At 37.7% G+C, this 26854-nt stretch overlaps 1 protein-coding gene and 1 long non-coding RNA gene across 7 annotated transcripts; one reads left to right on the top strand and one right to left on the bottom strand.

Annotated features, from left to right (window-relative positions):
• The first annotated feature begins 37 nt into the window (after nucleotides 1-37).
• On the top strand, nucleotides 38-26823 carry DRAM2 (DNA damage regulated autophagy modulator 2). 6 transcript variants are annotated; one of them, XR_005788854.1, is made up of 12 exons: nucleotides 38-161; nucleotides 1229-1356; nucleotides 2433-2500; nucleotides 6567-6708; nucleotides 10297-10364; nucleotides 11603-11742; nucleotides 19180-19357; nucleotides 19859-19941; nucleotides 21648-21740; nucleotides 22274-24002; nucleotides 24484-24551; nucleotides 25722-26823. XR_005788854.1 is itself a non-coding variant. In XM_040471278.1 (10 exons), the coding sequence occupies exons 4-10, from the start codon at nucleotides 6578-6580 to the stop codon at nucleotides 22379-22381; spliced, it is 801 nt and encodes a 266-aa protein (XP_040327212.1). In that variant the 5' UTR covers nucleotides 38-161; nucleotides 1229-1356; nucleotides 2433-2500; nucleotides 6567-6577; the 3' UTR covers nucleotides 22382-24933. The 6 variants fall into 6 exon arrangements, 2 of the variants coding, with proteins under 2 accessions (XP_040327212.1, XP_040327214.1); XR_005788852.1 differs by lacking the exon at nucleotides 25722-26823 and having other exon boundaries at nucleotides 22274-22923; nucleotides 23430-24933; XR_005788851.1 differs by lacking the exon at nucleotides 25722-26823 and having other exon boundaries at nucleotides 22274-23101; nucleotides 23430-24933.
• LOC121027667 (uncharacterized) lies at nucleotides 6766-9920 on the bottom strand. The gene is made up of 3 exons (XR_005788855.1): nucleotides 9906-9920; nucleotides 9068-9078; nucleotides 6766-6841 (listed from the first exon to the last, which is right to left on the bottom strand). It is a non-coding gene; the product is annotated as an uncharacterized LOC121027667 (long non-coding RNA).
• Nucleotides 26824-26854: the final 31 nt, after the last annotated feature.

Raw genomic sequence — 26854 nt, 5'->3', positions numbered from 1 at the left:
GGTCGGAACGAGCGGCGGCGCGGGCGCGCTCCTCGGGGCGGTAAGCGCGCCCCAGGCCTGGCCTGGCTGCTCGGGAGCGCGCCCCGGAGGCCCGCCCTGTTTTCGTCCGGCGGGACCGCTCCCGACGCGGCGGCCAGCACTAGCCGGCCCAGGCAAGCAAGGTAAGCCGAAAAGGGGATGAGGGCCGGCCCCAGACCGCTGTCGGTGGGTGTGTCAAAGGATGGGATAGGGCGGGTCGGAGAAGTGGAAGCGGCCCGGAGCCCGCCCGCCACCCCCCTCCCCCCCGACCAAGGTGGCCCGCGCACGAGTCGCGTGCCAGCTGGCCCTACGCTGTGCGAAGCGCGGGAGAGGGACCTGGTGGTGGTCGGGGCGCGGGCGGGCTCCGGGGGACCGGGGCGGGTGTGTGCACTGGGCTTAGGTCTCCGCGCTTCACCTTTGCGCCCCCATCCTTGGGCGGTCCCCCTCCCACTTCCCTCTCCCTTGCCCCCTATCCGCGAGCCGGGCCAGGCTCCACCTCCCGCATTTTTCCTGGCCCCAGGTGCTAGTCCGAGGGCTTTGCACCTCTGAAGGAGGCAACGGTGTAAATAGTGCCTTGGTTTTGTTTTAAGCGGCTACTGAGAACCTTCGCCCCAGTCCCACAAAAACTGCAGTTTTCACTCCCAGGCTCAGAGTTCTTGGTAGGGTGCTTGGGGACAGGTTTGAAATTGAGATCTGTGTTGACCTTGTGTTTACCCGAAGCTTGTCCACCACGCGCAGTTCTGGCGCGGGGCGGAGTGAACGGTGTGTGAGCCCGATACGGAAAGGTAAATGGCTGGTCCTTTGTATCCTCACACCGTGCTTTCTTTGCATTAGGATACATTTGAAAAACAGAAAACACACCAGGGAAATTTTTCCAGTTCTCCCAAATTTTAATTTATAAATCAGTACCCAAATGCCCTTCTGTAATTCTTGTGGCATCATCAGATTCTCCCCCATTTCTCTCCCTATAACATTTGACCCAACGTATAACAAAGTTACTTAATCTTTTAGACTCTATAGGATTTAGCAATTACAAGAATATCACATTTGCTAGAAGGCCAAGTTAGAGTTTAGACAAATAACCGTTTTCTGTTTTGCTTTGGGCCTGATGGTTCCATAGAATTTTTTTTTTTTAAGCTTTCTCTCTTTTTTAGGCTTTCTCTCTTCAGTTGGAATATCTAGAATTTACTTTCTTGTTGTTTCTTATCAGTCACCACTTAGAGGACTCAGCAGATGAATAAGGAATTCATCTTATTACCAGCGGCATTCAAACATTTGTGAAATTTAAGAATTGTAACTGCAGTTCTGATTCGTGGATCTTCAAAGAAAGTAGAGAAGGTAGGTGAGAGATGCAACATTTTGTTAATCACTCTTACTACTCTATGAAGATTATTCCTGCTTATTTTCAAAGGTTTCCTTAAATCATTAACCATTAAAATTTTAACTTTATTTGCTTGGCACTTAGCCAGCCATACTTCCAGCTTTCCACTGTGAAAATACATGAGCAAAAGTAGTCTTCCTTACCAAGTCAGTGCACTTAAAGTTTTCAGTTGTCATTAGCAAATTGGTAAATCATTTCAAGCCCTGCTTCTCATCTAAACTGTCAGTTTAAACAATGAGAACCCTCAAAGCCCAAGGAGATACAACTCCAAGATGATTCACACATGCAAAGAATTGAGTGTTGTTCCCCATCCCTGTGGCTAGTTGTACAGAATTGATAAATCAACTCTCATTGTTAAATTGTGTACTTACTCTGTTCTACTCTAAGGAACAACCCTTTGATATAGCTGCTTTCCAAATCAGAATACTGTAACTCAGAGAAGCTTAGTAACTTTCCTAAATCACACAGCTGGGACTTGATAAAGCTAGGATTTGCACTTGGCTAAATGTCACAACTGATTTCACAACTGTGTTCTTTCCATTGCATCACACAGACTAATGTTTTATTTTGCTTAATAATAAACTATTGTTCTTTCCTCATTTTTGTCTTTCCTTTTGTAGGAGGAAACTCAGTGTTTTTCCTTTCATTTTATCTTTTTTGAGGTCAGTGAAAGTTGTCTAATGGGAGAAAGGATAGGAAAATTGACATCCTGGATTTAAAATATTAATTTCTGATGGTACAACATCATTATAAAACACACTAGTACACTTATCTTGAGCACTGAGTAATGTATAGAATGGTTGAATCACTGTATCGTATGCCTGAAACTAATATAACACCATATGTTAACTATACTAGATTTAAAATAAAAAAAATTAAACATACAATTATCAACTCCTTAAAGAAAAATAAGTTATTAATAATTCTATAACACAGTGTTCTACCCATGAACAAATATTGATACCTTGACTTGAAATTGTACATGTTTAAAAGAAAACAGTTTGAAAAACCCCTTTACTCTCTTTGTATGTAGATTTCAAGATTTACAAAGGTGCAGGTTTGTGCAGATTTGAAGACGTATCTTATGAACTTGTAAAACAGGTAATTCATCTTTTGCATTCTACAAGAGGAACAACCATTTATGGACCATCTATGACAGTATTTCACTTATATTAATTCATTTAGCTCTTGACTAAACCTCTGTGCAGTGGGCATTATTTTAAACAGTTAATTGTAAAAGATAGCCCTTATTATGTACCAGTAATGTGTTAGTTTCTTGTGCTATGTCAGTGCAATCCCTGTGATAGCTATGTAGCATGGTACAATAGAACTCTCCTATTGATAATGGAAAATGTTCTATGTGTTCACCATCTTCCATGGTAGCCACTAGACACATGTGGCTTTTGAGCACTTGAAATGTGGCTAGTGTGACTGAAAGACTGAATTTTAAGTTTTATTTTAGTCATTTGTAATTTTAATTTAAATAGCCACATTTGGCTGGAGGATTCTGTATTGGAACATAGGGTTACTCTGAGGTTTTAGAATCTGGATAACCTAGAAAAATGGTAATACTGTTTGCTGAAGTAGAAAAGTCGTGAATCCTTTTGGGGTTTAAGATAATTTGGATTTGGCTATTTGTTCATTCAGAAAATATTTAGTGAGGGGTGCCTGGGTGGCTCAGTCATGAAACTCTTGATTTTGGCTCAGGTCATGATCTCATGGTCCGTGAGATCGAGCCCTGGATTGGGCTCTGCGCTGACAGCTCAGAGTCTGCTTGGGATTCTCTGCCTGTCTCTTTCAAATAAATAAATAAACTTAAAAAAAAAAAAAAAAAAGAAAATAGTGAGTGAATGATTACTATGGGCAAGGCCCTCTGCTATGCTTAGGTAGTAGAGTCTCTTATCAAGGATTTTATCCACTTAAAGACACTCTCCTTATCTGTCCTACTGCAGAAGATAATAGCCATGAGAGATGTGCAAATCTAGCGTTCTCTGAAGAAGGAGTGCTTATTTCCAGATGCAAAGAGATAAGGGAAGGTTGTGTGTGGAAGATGGTATTTGAGCTCCATTGTAAAGAATAGGAAGGATGTGGGTGTTCAAAAATGATTAAAGGGAGAGGAGGTTATGCTTCTAGAAATGAGATGGACATGATGTTGTGAAAATTACTTTTGCTAAAACACCTAAATGTTGGATAAATTATATTAGCCTTTAAATGCATAGCAGGCGTGTAGATCAGAAAGGAAAATGCCCAGGGCTAAAAGTCAAAGAGAGAGAGCAGAAACCATAGTAGTAAACTAGCAGTGTGTCTTTTGCAGGGAGAGGGCATTTGGCTGATAGCAGAAATGAAGCACAATTAGAGTCAGCCCATAGGCTCCTCTTCTCCCCACCACCCCCCCCACACACTCCCCCCAAAGTAGAGAGGTATAATTCATACCCCTTTAACTTCTCAGGTATACAAATCCAAGAGGCACCATTCACAGGGTAGTTTGTGTAAATGTGTTTCAGGGGATGACCTTTCTCATAAAAAATAAAATGTAAAGATTTCTACTTGCGACTGTACAACTCACGGCCTTGGAGAATCACCTTCCCCCTCATTCAGCCAGGATCCTCAAAAATCCACACTTAATGAAAGGTGGGCTAGGAAATGTATCTCCTTTCTGGCAAAGGAAGATCACAAAGAAATTTTCACCCAGGTCCAGGTGAAGGAGTAAAGCTCCCCCTTGAGAACCTGAAGCTACAGGGTCTGCCATCACTCAGATTCAGGGCTCAATTTACATATCTACATGGTCTGAAAAACCTGGAAGTCAAGAAATTAAAGTTGGCCTAGGTTGGTAATGTGCCAGAGTGTCTGGCAAAAATAGTTATAGACCCTCCCTGGAATGATTCACCCTTTTTTTCTTTTCTTTTTTTAATGTTTGTTTATTTTTGAGAGAGAGACACACACAGCATGAGCGGAGGAGGGTCAGACACAGAGAGGGAAACACAGTATCTGAAACAGGCTCTAGACCCTGAGCTGTCAGCACAGAGCCTGACACAGGGCTTGAACTTGGGAATGGCAAGATCATGAGCTGAGCTGAAGTCGGACGCTCAGCCGACTGAGCTGAGCCACCCAGGCGCTTCTGGAATGATTTACCCTTAACCTAAGCCTTTTAGAATTCTCCCAATTAAAATCATCCAAATACAAGTTCATGGTCAAAAACTATAAAACAGGTGCAAGGGGTGGTGGAACCAACAAATATGAAATTAGATTCCTCTAAGGATGTTGCATTAGAATTACCCAAAACAAATTAAAATAATGTTCAAAGAGAAGAAAGGAGAAAAATTAAAGACTTTAGAAGCAGTTCAAACTTTCTAGAAATTGAGAATCATTATCCCAGAAACTTATGCCGGTGAAAGCACTATAGGAATGTGGCAAGGAATTGTCATGTTTAAATTGATGAAAAGCATTGATAGAATGTTAAAGACTCAGAAGGGAAAAAAAGAACAGAAAGAAGGAGATTATGATAATTCAGGCAGGAAATTACTCAAACCACGTCTATAATGGTGACTTTGGGGATAAAGGAAAAGAAACTTATTTAGCAAGATTTAAATGTACATATTTAGCAACAAGTCAGATGATCAGAGTAAATGACAAGTGAAAAATGGCTGAGATTTCATTGTTTAGAACCTCAGTCTGAGATGCGGACGCTGAGTGTACTGGAGGGTTGTGTAGATAGGAGTTGTTCTTACATTGTCCATGGGAAATACTCAATTTCTGTCCCTCAAACTATGAGAAGATACCCCTCCAAACATGAAATTATTTTCACATACAGAGGAGTAATTTCTTAGGATTTGAAAGTATTTCTGTATTTATTTTTGAAAAGTAAATGCATTCGGATACATTAATGTTTTAAAATTCATTATGATTACTTAACATTCTCCGTCTGGAGTTGAAGAAAGAAAGTGGTGATGTGTGTTAGGTGTGTATTTAGGTGCTCTTTTTCTTCCCCCTGCCCTTCTGCATGTAATGGTGAACAAAACAGTTGGTTTCTGCTGTCTCAGAATCTAAGGTTTAGTGAAGATAAAACCAAGCAAGCTAGGAACAGTTAAGTGAGATAAATGCCCTGGTTGGAGAAGTAAAGGGTACTATTGGAAACAAACTAGGGCCACTCAGCTGAAGCTGGAAGATCTGGGACTTGAATATGTATAGGAGTTAACAGGTGGTCGTAGGGCTGGGGGGATGATAGCACTGCGGCCTGCCATCCAGACAGAACAGTGTACATGAAGGTCTATGAGTGTGCAAGAGAGCATGACCCATTTGAACATCTGAAAGAAGTTCGCTATAGCAGTAGAGCATAGTGATTGGTGTTAGAATGGAAGGCCTGTGTTTGAATTCTGTCTCTACTGAGTTCCAGCTCTGTGACCTTGCACAGTTTTCTTTGTCTCTGTAATTCTGTTCTGAGAAGTAAATGAGATCATGTAATTAAGATGCTTAGTAACTTGGTGACACAGAGTAGACACTGTGTTTACTTTTGTAATGATGAGGAAGATGGTGATAACTAGAACAAGGAACTGGGAACAAATAAGTAGTCAGAGATGAATTATGGAAAGGTAAGTAGAGATCAGACAATACAAAGACCTTGTAGATCGTGTTAAGGAGGAAAGACAATTTATAAGGGCACAGGGAGGCACCGAAAGATTCTTGTAGGAGAATTTGGTGGTCAGATTGGTATTTCAGAATTAGAAGGATCACTCTGGTTATAGGGTGGAGTCTAGATTGATCATGGTCCACACTAGAGAAGGACCATTTAGGAGATTATAACAATAATCTGGTCAAGAAATGATGGTATTTTGGGTAGAGTAGTGGCAGGGAAGATGGAGAGAAAGGGTAGATTTGAAGGATATTTGAGAGATTGAATAAACATTACTTAGTACTTGATTATGTGTGGAAAGATGGGGGAGAAAGGATGTTTCTGAATATGGCAAGTGGGTGAAACTCGGTTCCATTTACCGAGAAATTGAAAGCAAACAGGTGTTAGGAGATGGTATGGGGGATGATTTCAGAAGTGGGACAGCTCATGGTGATAAGTACAAGATTGTGGGAGTGGATAGCTAAAGAAGAAGAGATGAAATACTTGTGAATAATCTTTTCTAATTTGTTTTTGTTTTTTTTTTTTCTACTTCGGAAGACGTGTTTGAGATGTGGTGGTTTCAGCAAGGTCTCAGTTTCCTTCCTTCTGCCCTAGTAATTTGGACAGCTGCTGCTTTCATATTTTCGTACATTACTGCTATAACACTCCGCCATGTTGACCCTGCTTTGCCTTATATCAGGTCAGTGAAATATATCCTTTTATAGGAGACTGTTTCATTCACATTTTAACATTGAAGCCATTTGCAATTGCACCAAAAACCATAAGATACTTAGGAATAAACCTGACCACAGAAGTCAAAGATCTGTACTCTGCTTCATAGAACACTGATGAAACATTGAATAGGACACAAAGAAATGGAAAAACATTTTATGCTCATGGATTGGAAGAACAAATATTGATAAAATGTCTATAGTAGCCAAAGCCACATTTAATGCTAACGTTTAAAATTCAGATTTCATGTTTGACATTACAACAACCAAAGGGATATAAAAAGGAAGTTATGTTTGGTTCTTTCCATGTGATAGAAAAATGTGGAGATGGAATTAGATTCACTTAGTGAACTAGTTAGTGAATTACGATGTTCAAGTGTCTTGTTTTCCAAACAAGTACTTGAGGTTGTCTCAGAAGAGAGATGTGGAATTATTCTCCCCTTAAAATTCAAAAATGCTGCAAACAACAGTAATAGTATTAAAATGTAATGGTAATGGCAACTATTTCTTGACCCACTGTGTACAAGGTAATGTTTCAAGCATTCTTCAGGTCTTAAATAATTGAATAGTTACAATTACCCTTTGAAGGAAGAATTATTACCCCCATTTGAGAGAGGAGGAAATGAGGTCCGAGGTTAAGTTATTTGTTCAAGGGCACATGATTCAGTAAGTGATGGAACCAAGGTTCAGTTTGACTGGATAATTTGATTCTACAGGCTCTGCTCATAATCTTTATGACATGTCGTCTAGATCTTTCTAACACATTTAAGTATCAAAATTTATCAGTAATATTTTTGAAATTTCAAAACTAATAACGACGTTAGTATGGGTACTCAGTTGCATGTGCTATGTCAGTAACTCTCTTTTTTTCCCAATTATAAAGGCAATATATACTTATTCTAACACATTTTAAGCAATACTAGACTGATTATAAAAGTAAAAAATGAAAGCCTGTTTCAGCCCTCTCCAGTTCCTGCCTGTCCAGAGGTAATATAGTGGTTTTGTTGATTTCCTTCCATTGTTTGTTTTGTTACTGTAGTTGTTTCACTTGTTTATCTCCTGAAAAGTAATCTTTCCAACATAGAAAATAGTGAACTTTTAAAGGATGATAAACCAAAAGCCTAAATTTACCTTTTAAAAATATCAAGAAGAGATCAGAATGTTACCATCTACATCTGTTCTCACAGTAGCATGCTGTGGAGTAAAGGATATCAACAAATTGGGTACACTTTGGGAAGATGTACAAAAATCAAAGATACTTTTGAATTTAAGGTTCCAAGTCTTGGAATAATCTGATGAAGAATCACCACCGTTCACCACTCTGCTAGCAGAATATGTAGCTTAAGGAGCCCGTTCATTCTTTAGTAACTCTTTAGCGAGCATATATCTGTGATTCCTGAGCATCCGTCAGCATTTTTACTTCCCCTTCGAGAACTTGTCTGCTTTCACTTTAAAGAGCTTTTAATCATTTAAGAGGCCATTGGGTTCTTCAGAGTTTCAGTTCTGTGATGGTACTGCATGTGACTTTCTGATAGATAGTACCCTAGACACTTCCTTTTCCATCCCTGTCGTTCTGCCTTTTTATTTTCCTGCTAATGACCTTAGTAATATTACCCTGAGATCTTTCTCCAACATTCTAATATATCTAAACTCAGTAGTACTTAATTTTACTTCTCAGGCTCGTTTCCTTCATCTGAAAAATGATTGAGTTAGACTAGATGCTCTGCAAACTTCCTTTCAGCTCACACATCCTATCTGAAAGGTTTAGTTGTTAATAGTCCCAAAAGACATAACCAAGTGTAAATTTCACTCCAAAGACAATTCCACTGCACATGTGCTTCAGTGGTTCCACTGCACATGTTCTCTTAGCGGTTCAAGTAGTGGACGCTCAGGTAGAATGCACAAGACTAGTACTGGGGCACAAGGAGAAATTATTAGAACTTCTGTATTTTGTTTAAATCTCAATGTTTATATAATACATACATTTTGAAGTTACATGATCAGGTTGTTTTGTTTTTTTTTTTTTTTTTTTTTGATAGTGTATGATCAAAATAATTTGATGACCACCGGGTTGGGGCATCATGCTGATGAGGTGATGGACTTGGCTCTTTTCACTTGTGGGCCAGTTTATGTCATTCTGATGCAGAGCCAAGGAAGGAGCACACTTAGCCAGTCGTCTTGGAAATGCATGCTTTTGTTTACTTATGGGATAGTTCAAAACTGTAGCATCACTTGAAATACAACTATTATGGATTATTATGGATATTTTTTTCTGATAAGAATGTATATACATTATTTTTGAAATTTTGAAAGGTAGAAGAAACAAACAAAACCACAATCTCCACCTCCTGAAGGTGATCAGAGTAACAAAATCTTTTATTTCTGAAGATACATTTTAGAGTCAGAAGGAACAATACTTAGAATTGATATTTGATACTTTAGTTTTCCTGAACTTAACCCAACTTAACTCGCCAAACCTTATTGATTCCTTACCAGACACGAGTTTCCATTTCGTTTTTAATCCCATTACATTGTGTTAGTTGAGATCCTTCTTATTTTCAAAAGAGACTTTGAAAGTCTTTGTCTTTTTCATCTTTACTGTAGTTTGAAGGAAGGGAAAGGAGGTAACATTTAATACGCATCTCCCCTGCGTCTGCTACTTTGCTAGATCTTCACATGTATGACCACAGTTTCATTTCCTCTTGTTGGTCTGATGAGGCTGGGAGGGAATTAATAGCCCCATTTTGCAGATAAGGAGCAGTCAGAAGGACTGAAAAGAGCATACCCAAGGTGTTGCAGTAAATGGTGGGTGGACTGTTGATCTGGATCTGTGTATTCCACACTGCCCTGAAACACAGGCATGTAAACCGATGCATTGCAATACATTGTACCAAGTGATTTCGATAGAAGTCTGGACAGAATGCTTTGTGAGTCTGCACTCTGCTAGAGGAGTTGGCTAAGGCTATGGAGGGGAGGGGACTCAAAACTGGTCTCGTGTGGAAGCTCCAGGAGGGCAAGGGCTTTGTCTCTTACTAACCACTGTATTCCTGTCCCTAAAATACTGTCTGGCACGTAGGAGGTGCTTGATAAATGTTTTTTTAATTAACAGGAAATGATTAAGTATTAATTGAATTATAGGCAGCATCAACAACAGATGCCAAAAGACAGAGTTGTGAAAGAACCTGCGGTGTTTAGGGAATGAATATTCCGGTGAGACAGATGAACACACCTGCCCAGGATGGAAGTCAGGAACACAGCCCTAACATACCAGCATGTGCTTTTGTCTGTGTGTTTTTCGAATCATTTTCGAATCATTTTCTGTTGATTTCTGTTATGTGAAAAAGAAATAAGCTAAAGCGATACAAGAAAAAGTGAACCAGGTAGGATATTGTGAGCTCAAACTGTCATGTTCTCATAAAATTATATAAGAGCTGAACTTACAAATGTATAGAAAGACAAAGGATTTGAAGTAATCCCTGCTATTTTTTATTCTTTAGAAAAAATGCACATGTATACCTAGTGTGAGAAATCCACATACCTTCTTTTTTTTCTTTTAGTGACACCGGTACACTGCCTCCAGAAAAATGCTTGTTTGGGGCAATGTTAAATATCGCTGCAGTTTTATGTAAGTGATGGGAATTATTTTAAAAATTGAAATTAATAGCTAAATTAATTTCCTTCTTTAAACACTACTCTGTTCGTTGTTTTACTTTCTGTTTACTGGAGGGACTGTTATCACTAAATTGTTGATCGCAGATATGTTTCTTTTAAAAGAAGAGCAATTTCTAAAAATGCTAAATTACAGAAATCATAAACATATCTATGAGGCTATTTAACTTCTCATCCAAATAGAAGTTGTAAAGTACAACCAAATATTTCTTGAGGCCTTAAGTGGATTTCTTAAGGAACCAGTAGAGGACAGAAAGCTGTAAACACACTGCTCACAACTAACACCAACTAAATTCATTTGGGATAAACAGCTTAGAAGTTTGAGAGCAGCCGTGGAACCACATTTTGATTTTTGAATGATGTTCTAATGCCAAAAGAATGGAGTTCTACTGGATTTTACATTCCTGTTTATTTTTTTGAACCAAACTTCATTAATGATTTACTAAAATATTTTTTCTCTCAGTTTTGACTGTTTTAAATATTTGCATTCTTCCATATGATATTTATTACTTGCTTCAAAAATTGAAGTCAAGGAAATGATTCAGTGCATAGAAATTCTTCTTATGACTAAAGTTTTCAAAAACTTGTCTACAAAAGCATATCTCTGTTTCCTTTTCTACACTTCTGAGATCCTTGATATTTTTGCCATGGAAATTTTGATTTGATTTGACTCTTTCTTGACTAACAAGGATAGTAAAATGGGTTGTTGTGTGGTTTTTCCCCCTGTGTAATTGACTGCTATATCTCATTGAGCCAAATTGTAATAATTTGATGAGAGTGAGGCAAATCATCTTTTAGTGTTTTGTTTGCCTAGACTCATTTTATCCATATTTTAGCACTAATTACTTTAGACTTTAATGCTAATCGTATAGAATAGTTTGTGTTTTATATAACACTTATCATTAGACATTTTCAGAAAACATCAAACTTCTCTCTTAAGTTTTATCCTGAATATTTGTAAATGTGAGGCCCACAGGAGGCCAGTGCCTTTGAGTCACACAGAGATATTACTAGTTCCATAATGCAACCTTAAAAGTTCTTTGAAATCGACAGCTGATTCTGCTTTTTGTTTTTTCTCTTCTCTCAAATAAAATGTAAAAGGAAAATCTATGATATATGACCTTTGTTAACTGTTGGCAACTTTATTCCCTGGTTATTTATTACTTTGTTGTCATTCGGATTATCTCTTCCCAGGCATTGCTACAATTTATGTTCGTTATAAGCAAGTTCATGCTCTGAATCCTGAAGAGAATCGTATCATCAGAATAAACAAGGCTGGCCTTGTACTTGGATTACTGAGTTGTTTTGGACTTTCTATCGTGGCAAACTTCCAGGTTTGTGCTTTAGCCCAGCATAGGTATTTTCCTGAAGTACCTAAATTAATACATGTTAAAAAGGAAACCTGAAACGTTCAGTTACACACTGTTATTGTTTCTTTGCCTTGACAAAGTAGAATCCCCTACCATTAAATTATTTGGCCTTCTTAGAGATCACTACATATACAATTAGAAAAATTCATTCTCAGTAAACTGCTGAACACCTATAAATTATTCTGACCTTTTAAGGATTCACAGAACTCTTTATTTATAAATTATCCCTTTAAGGGTCCACAGGACTCTTTATTTATTAGACTCTTTATTACTACTTAGTTGGTGATTACTCCAAGACCAGAGAGAATTGATATAAATTATAAGTGACCCAATTATAGACTTAAAAAAAATATGCCTGACACCTATTTTGTATTTATATTCTTGTTAAGATGTTCTCATTGATCACCTCTCTTTCTAGGTGTTCAGCCCCTTATATGAGTAAGTAAAGGGAGGATATGGAGCTCTTCCAGCTTTTTCTCAGGGAATTCTCAAAGTGGCAGTCAACCTTCATAAACATTTCCCAACTCTTCACATTCCTTTCTATTGACATTCTTTCAGCCACATCCTGGGCACATTGTGTCTTTTGATTAATCTCTCTACAGTCTTTATAAAGTTTCAGTTTAGACGTTTGATGCCCTATTTATACACACTCATCATACAAATATACTTATAGAGGCATATTCTTGCATCTAGTGTAGTTATTTTTGGTTGTTGGATGGCTTTCCTCCCACAATGATTTAAGGCCTTGACACTATCCTTCTTTGAGCTCTGCTGTTCCCTAAGTCCTTAATGTCTTCTGCAACCAGCTGGCTGAAACAGTCAAAGAGAACATGCAAAAACCACACCTGCCTCTTTACATCTTTAACCTTAACTAGAATGAGTCACATCATTCTAGTAACATGTATTTGCTAGACACAGGGGTGCTAGGAAATGAAGTCTTGCTGAGCATCAGTTCCTGGGGCAACTCTAAACCATGGAAGGGACATACAATTTTTGGTGGACAGCTACCTAGTTGTCTTTGCCACAAATAGGGTCCTGCCTTCCCTGATCAGTTTCTTTCTTTCTTTTTTTTATTTATTTTTATTTTTTAAAACATTTATTTTTAAGAAAGAGAGACAGAGTGCAAACAAGGGAGGGGCAGAGAGAGAGGGAGACACAGATTCCAAAGTAGGCTCTGGGCTCTGAACTGTCAGCACAGAGCCCACTGCAGGGCTTGAACCCACGAACTGCAAGATCATGACCTGAGCCGAAGTTGGATGTTTAACCGCCCAAACCGTTCAGCAACCCGCCCCCCCATCCATCAATTTCTAAAGCTCAGTGTTTAAAAATATGTTTTGGAAATTTTTAGTGTATGGATAGTGATTCTTTGCTCTGCTTGTCCCTTGATCAATTTAACAATATTTGTCACCCCCATGTGGGAAAATGAATCCCAACCTGACTTCCACACTTAATATGTTACTTCTATTAGTAACTAAAATTTGTTTATGCAATCCAGTAAATTCCCGTGACAGTTCCTGATTGCACTCACACACACTGCCTTTCTACCTTTATCTCATTCACCTACAAAAACAGTTGATATACTTTTTTGTTGTTGTTTTCAGCTTTCATTCTAATTCACTTCATCATCTGAGCCTTATAATTTTGAATCAAATTCCTTTTTCTCTCTTGGTCACATTTCTTTTCATGCAGCTTTGGACCTATTGAATTTCTTCTACATCCTTCCTTGATGGCTTCATTGCTGGGCCCTGTTTATAAGCAGACTCTGTAATAGTACCCAGATATCCTTCCTTCCTTTCTCACATAAACTGTTACTGCTTATTTTAAGTGGCGAGTGCATTGCCCCCTCTTCCCACTTCTCTCTTGCAAAAACAAACTCTAGCTGATTGATACAGGAAAAAAAGGTCCACAAACCAGATGTTTACAGTTCTAGAGCTTGACTTGGAAGAGACTCTAGCGCTGTGTTTTAAAGTAGGGACTTATTGGTCTTACCTCTTAAACATGTCTTGAAAGCATCTGCTTCTGTCCATTTTCATCTCCACTTCTCTCCCTACCATCTCCTTCTCAGCCAGTTCAGATTTCATTCTCTCTCATCTGGACTACTGCCATAGTTGCCTGAATACTTCCTCTGCACTCACTCTTGCAAGCCTTTCATTTAATATTGCTCCGGTATAATCTTTTGGACTTATATATACATCCTACTCTGTTTCTCTGTACCCCTGTGTAGAGCTGTACAGCTCCAAAGTTTCATGCAAAGACATAGAATCAAGAGAGAAAAAGGAGTTTGGCAAACTGCCTGCCAAGCTGCTTAATTAAGTCAAAGGTCTTACATGATCTGGGTGCTGTCTACCTCTTTAACCTCGTTCTGCATCATTCCCCTTCTTCTTTTTTTTTTTTAATTTTTTAATGTTTTATTTAGTTTTGAGACAGAGAGAGACAGAGCATGAGCAGGGGAGGGGCAGAGAGAGAGGGAGACACAGAATCTGAAATAGGTTCCAGGCTCTGAGCTGTCAGCACAGAACCTGACACGGGGCTCGAATTCACAAACCGCGAGATCATGACCTGAGCTGAAGTCGGACGCTCAACCGACTGAGCCACCCAGACGCCCCTCTAGACATTTTTTTTAAGGAGCCTATTTTATTTATTTATTTTTAATGATTTTATTTTTAAGTAATCTCTGCACCCAACATGAAGCTTGAACCCACAACCCTGAGATCAAGAGTCGCACACTCCACCGACTGAGCCACCCAGGCGCCCCTGCATCGTTCCCCTTCTTAATGTCTTCCCTTGTACATAACACTGGACTTTCTTTGTTCTTTAAATAAGATAAGTTATTTCACTCCATTTCATGTTTCCTTTGTTGGACATTTCACAACCCCAAGCCTAAACAGATCGAGGTGTCTTAAAGATCTCAGTGCACGCTGTAGTTCCCCAGGGAAATCTGGGAATAGACTTGCTTCTGTGTAGTTTGAGTTTTCTTTATTTGTATTCTTTGTGTTCTCTAAGCTCTGGAAACAAATTTCTCACAGTACTTCTTATAGTCTAATTTTATATCTATGGTTTTTAAAAATTTTTAGTTGATCTAGTTCTCCATTAATTGTGAGCACCATGGGTTTGTTCACCGTTGTGTATATTGCATATTTAGCACCTAACATAGTACTTACCACCAACATGTTCTCATTGTTTAGTAACTTCATGAAGAGGCTAAGGGACTAAGCAGGATGGCTAAAAATTCTCTTGTGATTATTGTGGCCGTCTATATATTTTTATTATTTTATTTTAATGTTTATTTATTTTTGAGAGAGAGAGTGCAAGCGGGGGGGACAGAGAGAGAGGGAGACACAGAATCTGAAGGAGGCTTCAGGCTCTGAGCTGCCAGCACAGAGCCTGATGTGGGGCTTGAACCCACAAACCGTGAGATCATGACCTGAGACAAAGTCAGACGACCAACCAACTGAGCCACCCAGGTGCCCCTTTTGTGGCCGTCCAAATAAATTTGATAATTTATTATCAAATTGGTTTCCATACAACACCCAGTGCTCATCCCAAAAGATGCCCTCTTCAATACCCATCACCTACCCTCCCTTCCCTCCAACCCCCCATCAACCCTCAGTTTGTTCTCAGTTTTTTGTTTTTTTTTTTTTCAACGTTTATTTATTTTTGGGACAGAGAGAGACAGAGCATGAACGGGGGAGGGGCAGAGAGAGAGGGAGACACAGAATCGGAAACAGGCTCCAGGTTCTGAGCCATCAGCCCAGAGCCTGACGCGGGGCTCGAACTCACGGACCGCAAGATCGTGACCTGGCTGAAGTCGGACGCTTAACCGACTGCGCCACCCAGGCGCCCCTGTTCTCAGTTTTTAAGAGTCTCTTATGCTTTGGCTCTCTCCCACTCTAACCTCTTTTTTTTCTTTTTTTCTTCCCCTCCCCCATGGGTTTCTGTTAAGTTTCTCAGGATCCACATAAGAGTGAAACCATATGGTATCTTTCTCTGTATGGCTTATTTCACTTAGCATAACACTCTCCAGTTCCATCCACATTGCTACAAAGGGCCATATTTCATTCTTTCTCATTGGCATGTAGTACTCCATTGGGTATATAAACCACAATTTCTTTATCCATTCATCAGTTGATGGACATTTAGGCTCTTTCCATAATTTGGCTATTGTTGAGAGTGCTGCTATAAACATTGGGGTACAAGTGCCCCTATGCATCAGCACTCCTGTATCCCTTAGGTAAATTCCTAGCAGTCCTACTGCTGGGTCATAGGGTAGGTCTATTTTTAATTTTCTGAGGAACCTCCACACTGTTTTCCAGAGCGGCTGCACCAGTTTGCATTCCCACCAACAGTACAAAAGGGTTCCTGTTTCTCCACATCCTCTGCAGCATCTATAGTCTCCTGATTTCTTCATTTTGGCCACTCTGACTGGCGTGAGGTGATATCTGAGTGTGGGTGGCCGTCCATATTTAAAGAGATTTAATGAGATTTGAAAACTCTGACTAAAAAGATACAAATTTAATTTCTTTTAAAACAACTGTGTATGATAATCAGCAAAACAAACACATGTGTCCTCAATGCCTACTTAGAGGAATTTTTCCCCTCCTAGGAAATTTACCCTCAAGGAAACTTGGAAGGGTCAAGTAAGCAGAAATCTATGTTAATTTCATAAGGCTGCCATAATAAAATACCATACATCAAGTGGCTTAAGATAACAGAAATTTATTCTCTCAAAGTTTAGGAAGCCAGAAGTCTGAAACCAAGATGTTAGTAGGGATGGTTCCCTTTTGGACACAGGCTATTCCATGCCTCTTTCTTAGTTTCTGGTGGAAACCAGTAACCCTTGGTATGCGTGGCTCATGGCATAACTCTATAATATATGCCTCTGTTGTCACATGGCATTCTCTCTTCCTGTAAAATTTATCCTCAAGGATACCTGGGAGAGAGGATAAGGATAAGTAAGCAGAATATTAGTTCCTAAGTTTCATTAACTGCTTTTAGGTAAAGTTTACAGATATAACCAATATGTAATTTATAACTTCTTTATCAGACATTGGCTCCTGACCACACATAATCTCTGTAATTTTTCTTGTCTTTGTCAAAAGCTAAGTTTTGTCTTTGATAAAGGATATATTTTTAAAGAGGATAAATGTGTCAAAGACTTTATTTAACTTATTAATTCATGAGAGAAATACTAGGAATTACAAATCAGCTCAAAAGAGAAGTCAAAGTACCATACATTTATTGTCAGATAAGGAATGTAAAATAAATTTATGATGCAAAACTGGCCATTATTCACAGGGTAATAATTAATAGCATTCAAAAGGACACAGTTTGCATTTATGCAGATGTGGATTATTTGTATTACTATCAGTGTTCTATAAGTTAACTTCTGTCTCTGTACATAACTTTCTTTTCCAAGTACAGAACACTTTAATCTAGCTTATGCAAGAAATAGGTCTATCATTGCCCTTTCTAGTAAAAAAGAGTATAAAAGGTATAAATACCCTCTTTTCCATAAGTGTAAGTGAGTTTCTGTGACTTTCGATCAAGTTTCAATGCATTTGTGCAAAAGCATTACATAAAATATGCCCAAAGAACAATGGTTATAATGAATATGAATAGAATTCTCTTCTGTTCTCTTCCTTTGCTCTTCTTCCCTGTGAACAAATATAGAACTATCTACACCTCAAAGGATGGTTTATTTCATTTTCAAAAGTCGTATGCAAAATATTTACCTATGAATTCTCAGCTACACATAGCTTTATCATTACAGAAGTTTTCTGTGAAAAGTAGCCTAATCCAAGCCAAAACTCACATGTGTGTAGAACCAGTCCCAGAGGCTCTAGCATTCCATAGGAAGAATGCTGTCTGACCTATTTCACGATCTTTTGCTGTTTCTCTGGTCTCAAAAATATGACAGAACTTAATGTACAAGCTGAAGCATTGCCAGTTAAAATCAGTTTTATATGCCTTTATTGTAACTATAAAAATATAGTAATGTTCTCCATTTTTTATTTTTACTTTTTAAGTCACAGGGTTTTATTGATGGGACTGTGTACTCGTCCCAGATGGTCATCAATCAGGTTCTATCTCTAGCTTCATCATGATATGAGAATATTTTTAAGGGGAAAAGTTCACTCATATTCCTTCTCATAGCCCTAAAATAGTTAATTTCATTTTTGTCTATATTTTTCCAGCCTTTATCCATACATACAGATAAATTCCCATATGAAGATAAGAAGATAGTACCATTTTGTTTTATTTTTATTATTTTTTGTATTGTTTTACAGGTGCCGAAGGGTTTTTTTTCTGTTACCCAAAGTGGAAATGACAATGCATTTTTTTCCCTTCTCAGTACTCATAACTCATTGCCAGTTATAACACCGCAAACTGGATCAAAGTAGCCTTTTCTCTCCAAAAGAAAACCAATGGCGTTGCCAAAAACGTTATCTTTTACTTCTTTATACTGGAAACTTCCTGTAGCTTCAACTAAGAAAGTTGGGTTCTGTATTTGTGAATTAGCACAGTTGACTGAAAGGAGGGGCCCAAGCCCTACCTCTCCCCTCTCGCTACCCTGTGATGCCCTCCGTGCCAGATGCTGTGCAGTGCCTTCCCAACCACATGAAATACAGACAGTGCCAGCTTCGAGAATTAGAGGGGCTCAACTGAAGATGTTTGTAGGATTTTTGGAGAGCCACTCTTGTCACTTTTAAGCAGAGGGTATATGTAGTAAAAAGTAAAATGTAAATGGATACCGGTAAGAGTGAGGTAAAGGGGGAAAAATTATAATTTATGATAATCCCTTGTATACTTTGTCAAAACCAATCAACTAGAGCCAAGGTGGGGTGTTTAAATTTTTTGAGACTTTAAATTGCTTTTGGATTTAAATTGGGTTTAAGTTGAAACTCCCTCCCTCCAGCTTTCCAACCTGCTAATCTCCCTTTGTCGTGCATTACTCTTTTTCTATAATCCTTATCACCATCTAACATACTATGAATTTTACTTGCTTCTAAAGTTTATTATTTATTGTTTTTGCTTCTTCACTTGAATATAAACTCTGAGGGCCAGATGCTTGCCTGTTTTGTTCACTGATATATCTGAGTACTTAGAACAGTGCTTGACACGCAAGAGGCACCCAAAGAAACATGGTATTCAATGAGTAAATGAACAACTACTGTCATATTTTCAGTAGTGGCATATGAATAATTTGGTTTACCGTAGTCCTCTGGCTTATGCTGAGTAGTCTAAGAGAGAATTACTTCAAGAAGTAATTTTGTAGAATTCTCAGTATTTTTGCACTCAGTGAATGTTCTATTGAAATTGCTGGCTTGTGCTTTTAAATATTGTGTTGGTAATGTGTTTTGAGTTTACCTTATTTACTTATTTCTTCTTTCCACCTCTTAGAAAACAGACTTTTTTCCTGTACACATATGTGGAGCTGTGCTCACCTTTGGTATGGGCTCGTTATATATGTTGGTTCAGACCATCCTTTCCTACCAAATGCAGCCCAAAATTCATGGCAAACAAGTCTTCTGGATTAGACTATTGCTGGTTATCTGGTGTGGAGTAAGTGCATTTAGCAGTATCCTTTGCTGTAAAATGTGGCTCCACTTGGAAGGGAATTGAATAACAGAATTTAAGTGAACACTGTTGGCATATTGTAAGCAGGTCTTTTGTGGGTGAGATTCTTGGGTTAGTAAATTAAAAGACTTGAAATGTGAAATTCAAATTTTACATAGGACCTCAGTAATTGAACTAGGAAGAAAGCTGATGTTTAGCCTGATCATACTCACTTCAGACATCTGAAGGATGAGTTTATGTCCTTGCGAACAATTATGGAGGATAGTACTGATTTACTGAGCAAAGGGGAGTTGACTCTGCAGACCATTTCATAGTAATCCTCCAGGCACATTTTAATTTTCACTACTGCTATGTGACATCTAGTCTTTAAGAAAATGGGTTTGGACCTTGGAAACAAATGTATGAGTAATCCTTTGGGACCTTTAAAGTTATTTTTATTTTGAATCTAATTTAAATGCACAGGTCTTGTCCGAGATTCTCCTTGACTTACTTTTTTTTATAGTGCTGACTTCCTCATCATTGTTGCACAGTGGCAATTATGGCAAAGATGTAGACCAGAAACTCCATTGGAACCCCGAGGACAAAGTAAGAGCTTGGAATCTACAAAACTTAGTTTTATATTAAAGATGACTATTTTGGTTGGTTTTGATGTATTCTTTTGTGTCATCACCAAAAATGTAACTTTTTCAGTAGAATAGTCAATTCTGTTAAATTAGGATTATTTACTATGTATGATTGAGTTTGTGTAGAATTACCTGTGTTATTCTCTCATGTCTGACCAGTGAACATTTTCAAGACATGAAGAGAATCATGATGGCAAAGAGTTTTCTCAGAAATTGTCTTTCCTAAATATGGATGTAGTGTACAACATACCCAACTGAGATCTTTTATTATTAGAATTCGTGTTTTCTGAATTATTATCTGGAAGTTTATTATTATGGACTCTACATTTGGGTTCCAGTATACTGGATATCTGAATGGAGATAGCATCTTTGATCCTGAGAAAAAAAGTGGAGGGACATATACTAAATAGATGATAAAATAGGTTTATCTGTTTTCACAAACCTCTCAGTGGCATTTCATTTTAAGTTATTTTTAAAGAATTAGCCCTGGATAGGACATGTTTATAAGAATGAAAGAATGGAGTAATTTATTAGATTCTTTCAGTTATTTTTAAAAAATATTTTTTAATGTTTATTTACTTTTGAGAGAGAGACAGAGACAGAGCATAAGTGGGAGAGGAGCAGAGAGAGAGGGAGACACAGAATCCAACTAGGCTCCAGGCTCCGAGCTGCCAGCGCAGAGCTCAACGTGGGGCTCGAACTCACGGACCGTGAGATCATGACCTGAGCTAAAGCTGGATGCTTAACTGATTGAGCCACCCAGGTGCCCCATTCTCAGTTATTTTTTTTATTGTATATATTTTTTTATTTTAGAGAGAGATATATGAGCAGAGGAGAGGGACAGAAGGAGGGAGAAAGAGAATCTCAAGCAGTCTCAATGCTCAGTGCAGACCCTGACCTAGGGCTTGATCTCATGACCCTAGGATCATGACTTAAGCCAAACTCAAGAGTTGGATCCTCAACCAGTTGAGCCACCTAGGAGCCCCTGGATTCTCTTAGCTATAATCCATATATTATTTAATGCTCTAAAAATGACACCACGTTTACCATGAGCATTTTTTACCTAAGCATTTTTAGTGACATTTAATGAATCTTAGGGTTGTGGGAAAGGCAGTAACTTCCTGATCATAGAGTAGAAGTTCTTCTGTCTTAGTTCTCAGATGGAAATTTTATTTGCTCTGGATGAAATTTACAGTAGGTAAATCATTTAGGAGGAACTTTCTAATGTCTGTCTTTAATTCTCGAGCTAGGTTCAATAAATTAAGGATTGGGTTTTTTTCCACAGAAAGCTCAGATATGGAATTATTTATAAAAGATAAATGGAATTAAGTTTTTAAACAAATCCGAATTTAGACAGTTTATATTTACAGAAGAATTGTGAAAATAGTACAGAGGGTTCTGTGTTATCAATGTATTCTATACCTTCCCCTTTTATTAACATCTTTAATTAATATAGCATGTTTGTTATAGTTAAACTCAAATGGACACATTTTTAACAAAAGTCTATAGTGTATTAAAATGTCCTTAGTATTTAAAGGTTTTTAAGCCCTTTAATTTTCATAAGGCAGATTGGATTATAAATTTTATGGGTTTTTTATTTGAGAGAAATTATAGATTATTTGAATGAAATTTCACAGAACTGTTCTTTTTTTTCCATGGTCACTCAAGGGTTATGTGCTTCACATGATCACCACTGCAGCAGAATGGTCTTTGTCATTCTCCTTCTTTGGTTTTTTCTTGACTTACATCCGTGATTTTCAGGTAAGAAAACACAGCGTTAGATTTATGCAGTCAAACTTCCTGCAGGTGGAATAAGAGAAGTTTCTATAGGCAAGTCTCCAGCCTTTTTGAAAATTAACTTCATAAGCAGCAATGCCAGAAGAGGAGCGACTCAGGGAAATTGTTTCTGTGTTTGGAGAAGTAGTGTATTGTTAGTAAGGTATTCAACCTTGAAAATAGGGCTGTAGAACAAGTAAATTTGCAGAAACTTTTTCACAGAATTTTCATCAACTCCGCCTACGTTTCCTGATTCCTCCGCCTACTGATTCCTTTTAGAAACCAAAGAAAAATGAAGAACTTCTGAGTAGAGAAGCTTGGTTTTCCCAACTCTGTTGGTACTACAGTTGATACCGTTGTCAGTATAGCATCTGTCTCACTCTTGTTACTCATTAGAATTGATTTACATCCCCAATCCCATAAATGTTCTTCAGAGCATATTGAAGATGTGATGTTGAAGACTTTGAAGATGTCTTTAAGGAACAAACGTCTATATATAATTTTCTTTTCTGTTACAGAAAATTTCTTTACAAGTGGAAGCCAATTTACATGGATTAACCCTCTATGACACTGCTCCTTGCCCTGTTAACAATGAACGAACACGGCTACTTTCCAGAGATTTATGATGAAGGGATAAAACATTTCTGTGATGATTATGATTCTCAGGGATTGGGGAAAATGTTCATGAAAGTTACTTACTCTGCTCTGAAATTTTCAACCAGTTAATCAAGGCTGACAGTGACTTTGATGAACACTGATAAACAAGAGACATAAATAAAGCCGTTTGATAAGTTATTTTAAAGGATATCATCAAGAAGAGCATGGGAAAACATTTATGCCTATACTTGTTTTTAATCCCAGAAAATAAAACCAAAGGACTACAACATTGTAGATTTTTTTCCTACTTATGAAAAACAACCAGAAGTGTACCAAGCAGTCTACAAAATCCAGCCTTTCATATTTTCTAAATCATCGTAAAGCGTGTTTTGTTTGGAGCACTTTTATAAGAGACATTTTCCAGGACCCCGGATACTCAGCATTGCTCAGCAGCTCCTTTAGAATTGGGTTTTGAAGTAATAGTTTTACCATATCACTACATTTCTTACAGTCTTTATAAAATTTTTTTCTTCTGGAATCCACTTATTAAGGGGAGCAGACCTGAATTCATGTAAGCACTTTCATTGCTTAGGCTTTGCACAAGTGATTCTGCAGGTGTTGATTTAATTCCTGCCATAAGGCCAAATACTATGCCAACTAGTCTGTCACACATCCTTGCAAGAGGTTCATGAAGCTTAGTCTCTGAAATGGGATTTTAATCACTTCATGCATGAGAGAAGTAGCTATAGGTAAGTTTACTTCAGTTGTGATCTACACAAAACAAGGGCTAGTGTTCATACATAAGGCTGAAAGGTTGTGAGTAATAGCAGATATGATTAATAGAAGTTACCACAGACTGCTGTCAAGAGCTTCTTAGATTTTCATTTATATAGAAATTATAATTATTTGTGAAAGTAGTCTTGAATGAGCAAATACTAACCCTTTTAAACAAGATGTGATCTTTGTAGGAAGGACAAAATCAATCCAAAGGGGGGAGAGGGGGAGAAAACTAGGTACAAAATAGTTGTGATATTTGTATCCACAAAAACAACTTTCTCTCTCTCTCTGTCATGCAAGTGATTGGATAGCTTCTACTTGGATCCATATCTGTGCAGATAAAGAATGGTTTACAGATCCCAGAGAAAATTCAAAAGAAGAAAATGATCATCCCGAAGGTTCCCAGTGACTGGTTCTCAAAAGAATCTTTGAAGAAGATTAACAGGGTTTATCATTTTAGAAGAAATGATCCCATGGCCAAAATAAAAGATGGTGACAAGTTTAACGTATAAGAGGGAGCACTTTAAAAGAAAATGGTTATCTGGTGGAATTAGAAATCTCAATTAGGAATAATTTTCTAGATATAAGACTGTGTAAATAATACTGCTGAATGAAGACTTCTGGGCTAATAAGACAGAAAGTGGAATAAAATACTATTTACATAGGTCACACAGTAGTGACCATGGGAGATACTTCAATAAATACCGATGCATTGAAATTTGACATCACTAGAAAAATATTTGGATACAAGCCATGAAAAATTTCTTTCATGCCTCTGAAAATCATAGTGCAACCACACCTGAGAAACACTGGTGGGTCCTGACTCCTGTACATCAAGGAAGCTGAAATTCAAGTTGTGAAGGACCACATATGGTGAGAGGGGGATTGATAGAATCAAAGTTTATAAATTACATGTGGGGAGGATGACACAGGAAGAACTTGGACTTACAGGTCTGTACTAGAATATTAGGTTTAGAAATATGCACTAACACGTTAAATTCTTATAAAACAAAAAGTTACTTCAATAGTATTTTAATCCCATTATGTAACTTTTACTCTTAAACATAACAGAGGGTGAAAATGTTAATTCAAAAAGGGATTATAAATAGATTTTTGAATGTGTGTTTATCCCTCACTTACACTGAAGTAATGGAAGAGAACCACACCCTCCCTTAAAATATGACTTGCCCCCAATGTCAGTACGGAAGCTTGTATAAACAGATAAGGCATTCCTCTTCAATTCATCAATGTTCCTGTATTGAATATTTAGTTTTAAGGATAGAAGGTTTTTAAGCTGACAAAATTAACAGATTCTATGAACTGAATGTATTTCTTTTTTGTTCTGGATACACAGCAAAACTGCATTTCCCAGCCTCCCTTTCAATTAAGAATTGCATGAGACTGAATATTAGCCACTGAAATGTAAGTGAAATGGATGTATTTGTTGTTTTAATATTAAGATTCTGAAAAAGGGGAATGCCCGTCCCCTTTTTTTTTTCTCTTTCCATTCAATGGATATTATTGATGATAAGATTTTAGGAGATGGCAGAATCACATGGTAAAAGGAACCTGAACTAGTCCACTTCTAATTTTAGATTTTAGAAAAACAAGATCTTCTATAATTTAGGAGCTCCATTTTTATCCATCCCAGTTACTGAGATTATATTTTGCCGGAATAGTGTCATATGTTGTAAGTGCTCAGTGGATTTATGAAAGAGAAAGAACTTCTCTTATCTCTTCTGCCTTGTCCTGTATAGACTCACTGTGAAATGAAGTTCAGTAAACATTGGCTTATCTTTATAAATCCGTGATTTATGTCTTGCTTCTTTTCAATCAGCCAGATTGCTAGTTTTAGAAAGAATGTACTCACTTACTAGGAAGATAAGAACATAGAACAGAACTAAAACAGGAAAAATCTTTCTGAGGCATCGTGAGTGTAAGCAACTGTATCCTCCAAAAGGCATGGTAATTTGAGAGAGAGTTCACCTTCTCAGGAAGCCTGAGTAGAATACAAAGAGAAAACCTCAAATTCTAACTTATGCCTTTGGAATGTAGTGCAAAGAGAAACTCCACATGTTTGGAAGCTGGCGATTTAGCTGAAAAACACAAAGGTTCTACTAAGTTCTCACCAATTCTCAGATCCCAATTCCTGCTGAAAGGAAATCTTCATTTAAAATATTTGAAGCAATGGGGCGCCTGGGTGGCGCAGTCGGTTAAGCGTCCGACTTCAGCCAGGTCACGATCTCGCGGTCCGTGAGTTCAAGCCCCGCGTCAGGCTCTGGGCTGATGGCTCAGAGCCTGGAGCCTGTTTCCGATTCTGTGTCTCCCTCTCTCTCTGCCCCTCCCCCGTTCATGCTCTGTCTCTCTGTGTCCCAAAAATAAATAAACGTTGAAAAAAAAATTAAAAAAAAATAAATAAAATAAAATATTTGAAGCAAGTGGTAAAACTAAACTAAATCAGCACAGCTCATCTCCACATCAACCACAGATTAGATTGATGCAGCTTCCCAGTCTAAGAGCCTGACAAAGAATAGGCACACCCTTTTGTGGAGGTAATTATTATTTATTTCCATACCTACTGTTCTTTTGTAGAAAATATCCAGCATGCAGCAAGAAATTATAAGACCTTCAAGGAGCAGAGACATTTGATTTGATTCAGAGAGAAGTCAATAGAAGCGAACTCAGAGATTGCCCAGATATTGTAGTTATCAGAAGTAGATTAACTATGATAAATTGCTGAAGGAGGTAGTAAAAAAGGGTGGAAAACATGCATGAAAAGATGGGGAATTTCAGCAAATACATGTAAACTATGGGAAACAAAAAGAAAATTCTAGAATTGAATATGATATAACTACATAGGAAATGATTTGATAAACTTGGAAGACAGGACAATTGAAAATAAAAAACTGAAAATCAAAGAGAAAAGGGAGTGAAAATAAAAAGGACAGAGTATTTGAGTTTTGAAGGCAAAATCAAATGGCCTTGCATCTTGTAATTGAGTTTCACAAGGTGAAGAAAAAGAGAAGGGCATGGAAGAAATGTTTGAAGAGATATTGACAGAGAACATATCCACAACTGATGAAAATTAACACAGAAAATCAACAAAAAAGTGAGACTTTGGAAATGATTAAAATTGATAAACACCTAGCAGGATTAATATGCTGAGCTGAATAGTATTCTCTCAAAAGCCATGTCCATCCAGAACTTTAGAATGTGACCTTATTTGGAAGTAGGGTTATTGTAGATATACTTAGTTATGACATCATACTATATCATATTAAATCCAATGATTTAGTGTCCTTATAAGAAGACCATAAAGAGACACAGAAACAGAAGGCCAAGTGAAGATAAGGCAGGGATTGGACTAATGCATCCTCAAGCCAAAGATTGCTAGCCACCAGAAACTAGTAAGAGGTGAGGAGCAATCCTCTCCTACAGCCTTTAAAAGGCTCCTTGATTTTTAAAGGAAAATGTGACAGAGTACATTTCTATTATTTTCAAGCCACTCAGTTTATGGTTATTTGTTATAATAGCTTAGGAAACAAAAAAAACCTGATCAAGTAAAAGAGAAAACAGGTTAGTAATATCAAGAATGAAAAGTGAGACCAATACAGAACATGTTGACATTAAAGATAATAAGAGCATGTAATGGACAACTTTATACCAATAAATTCAACAACTAAGATGAAATGGACATATGCCTTTTACTTTTGTTGTTGATTTTT

The sequence above is a fragment of the Herpailurus yagouaroundi genome, unplaced genomic scaffold, assembly GCF_014898765.1.
Source record: "Herpailurus yagouaroundi ecotype Mexico unplaced genomic scaffold, PumYag 77, whole genome shotgun sequence".
Classification (NCBI taxonomy): domain Eukaryota; kingdom Metazoa; phylum Chordata; class Mammalia; order Carnivora; family Felidae; genus Herpailurus; species Herpailurus yagouaroundi.
This window is presented reverse-complemented; position numbering and strand designations above follow the sequence as displayed.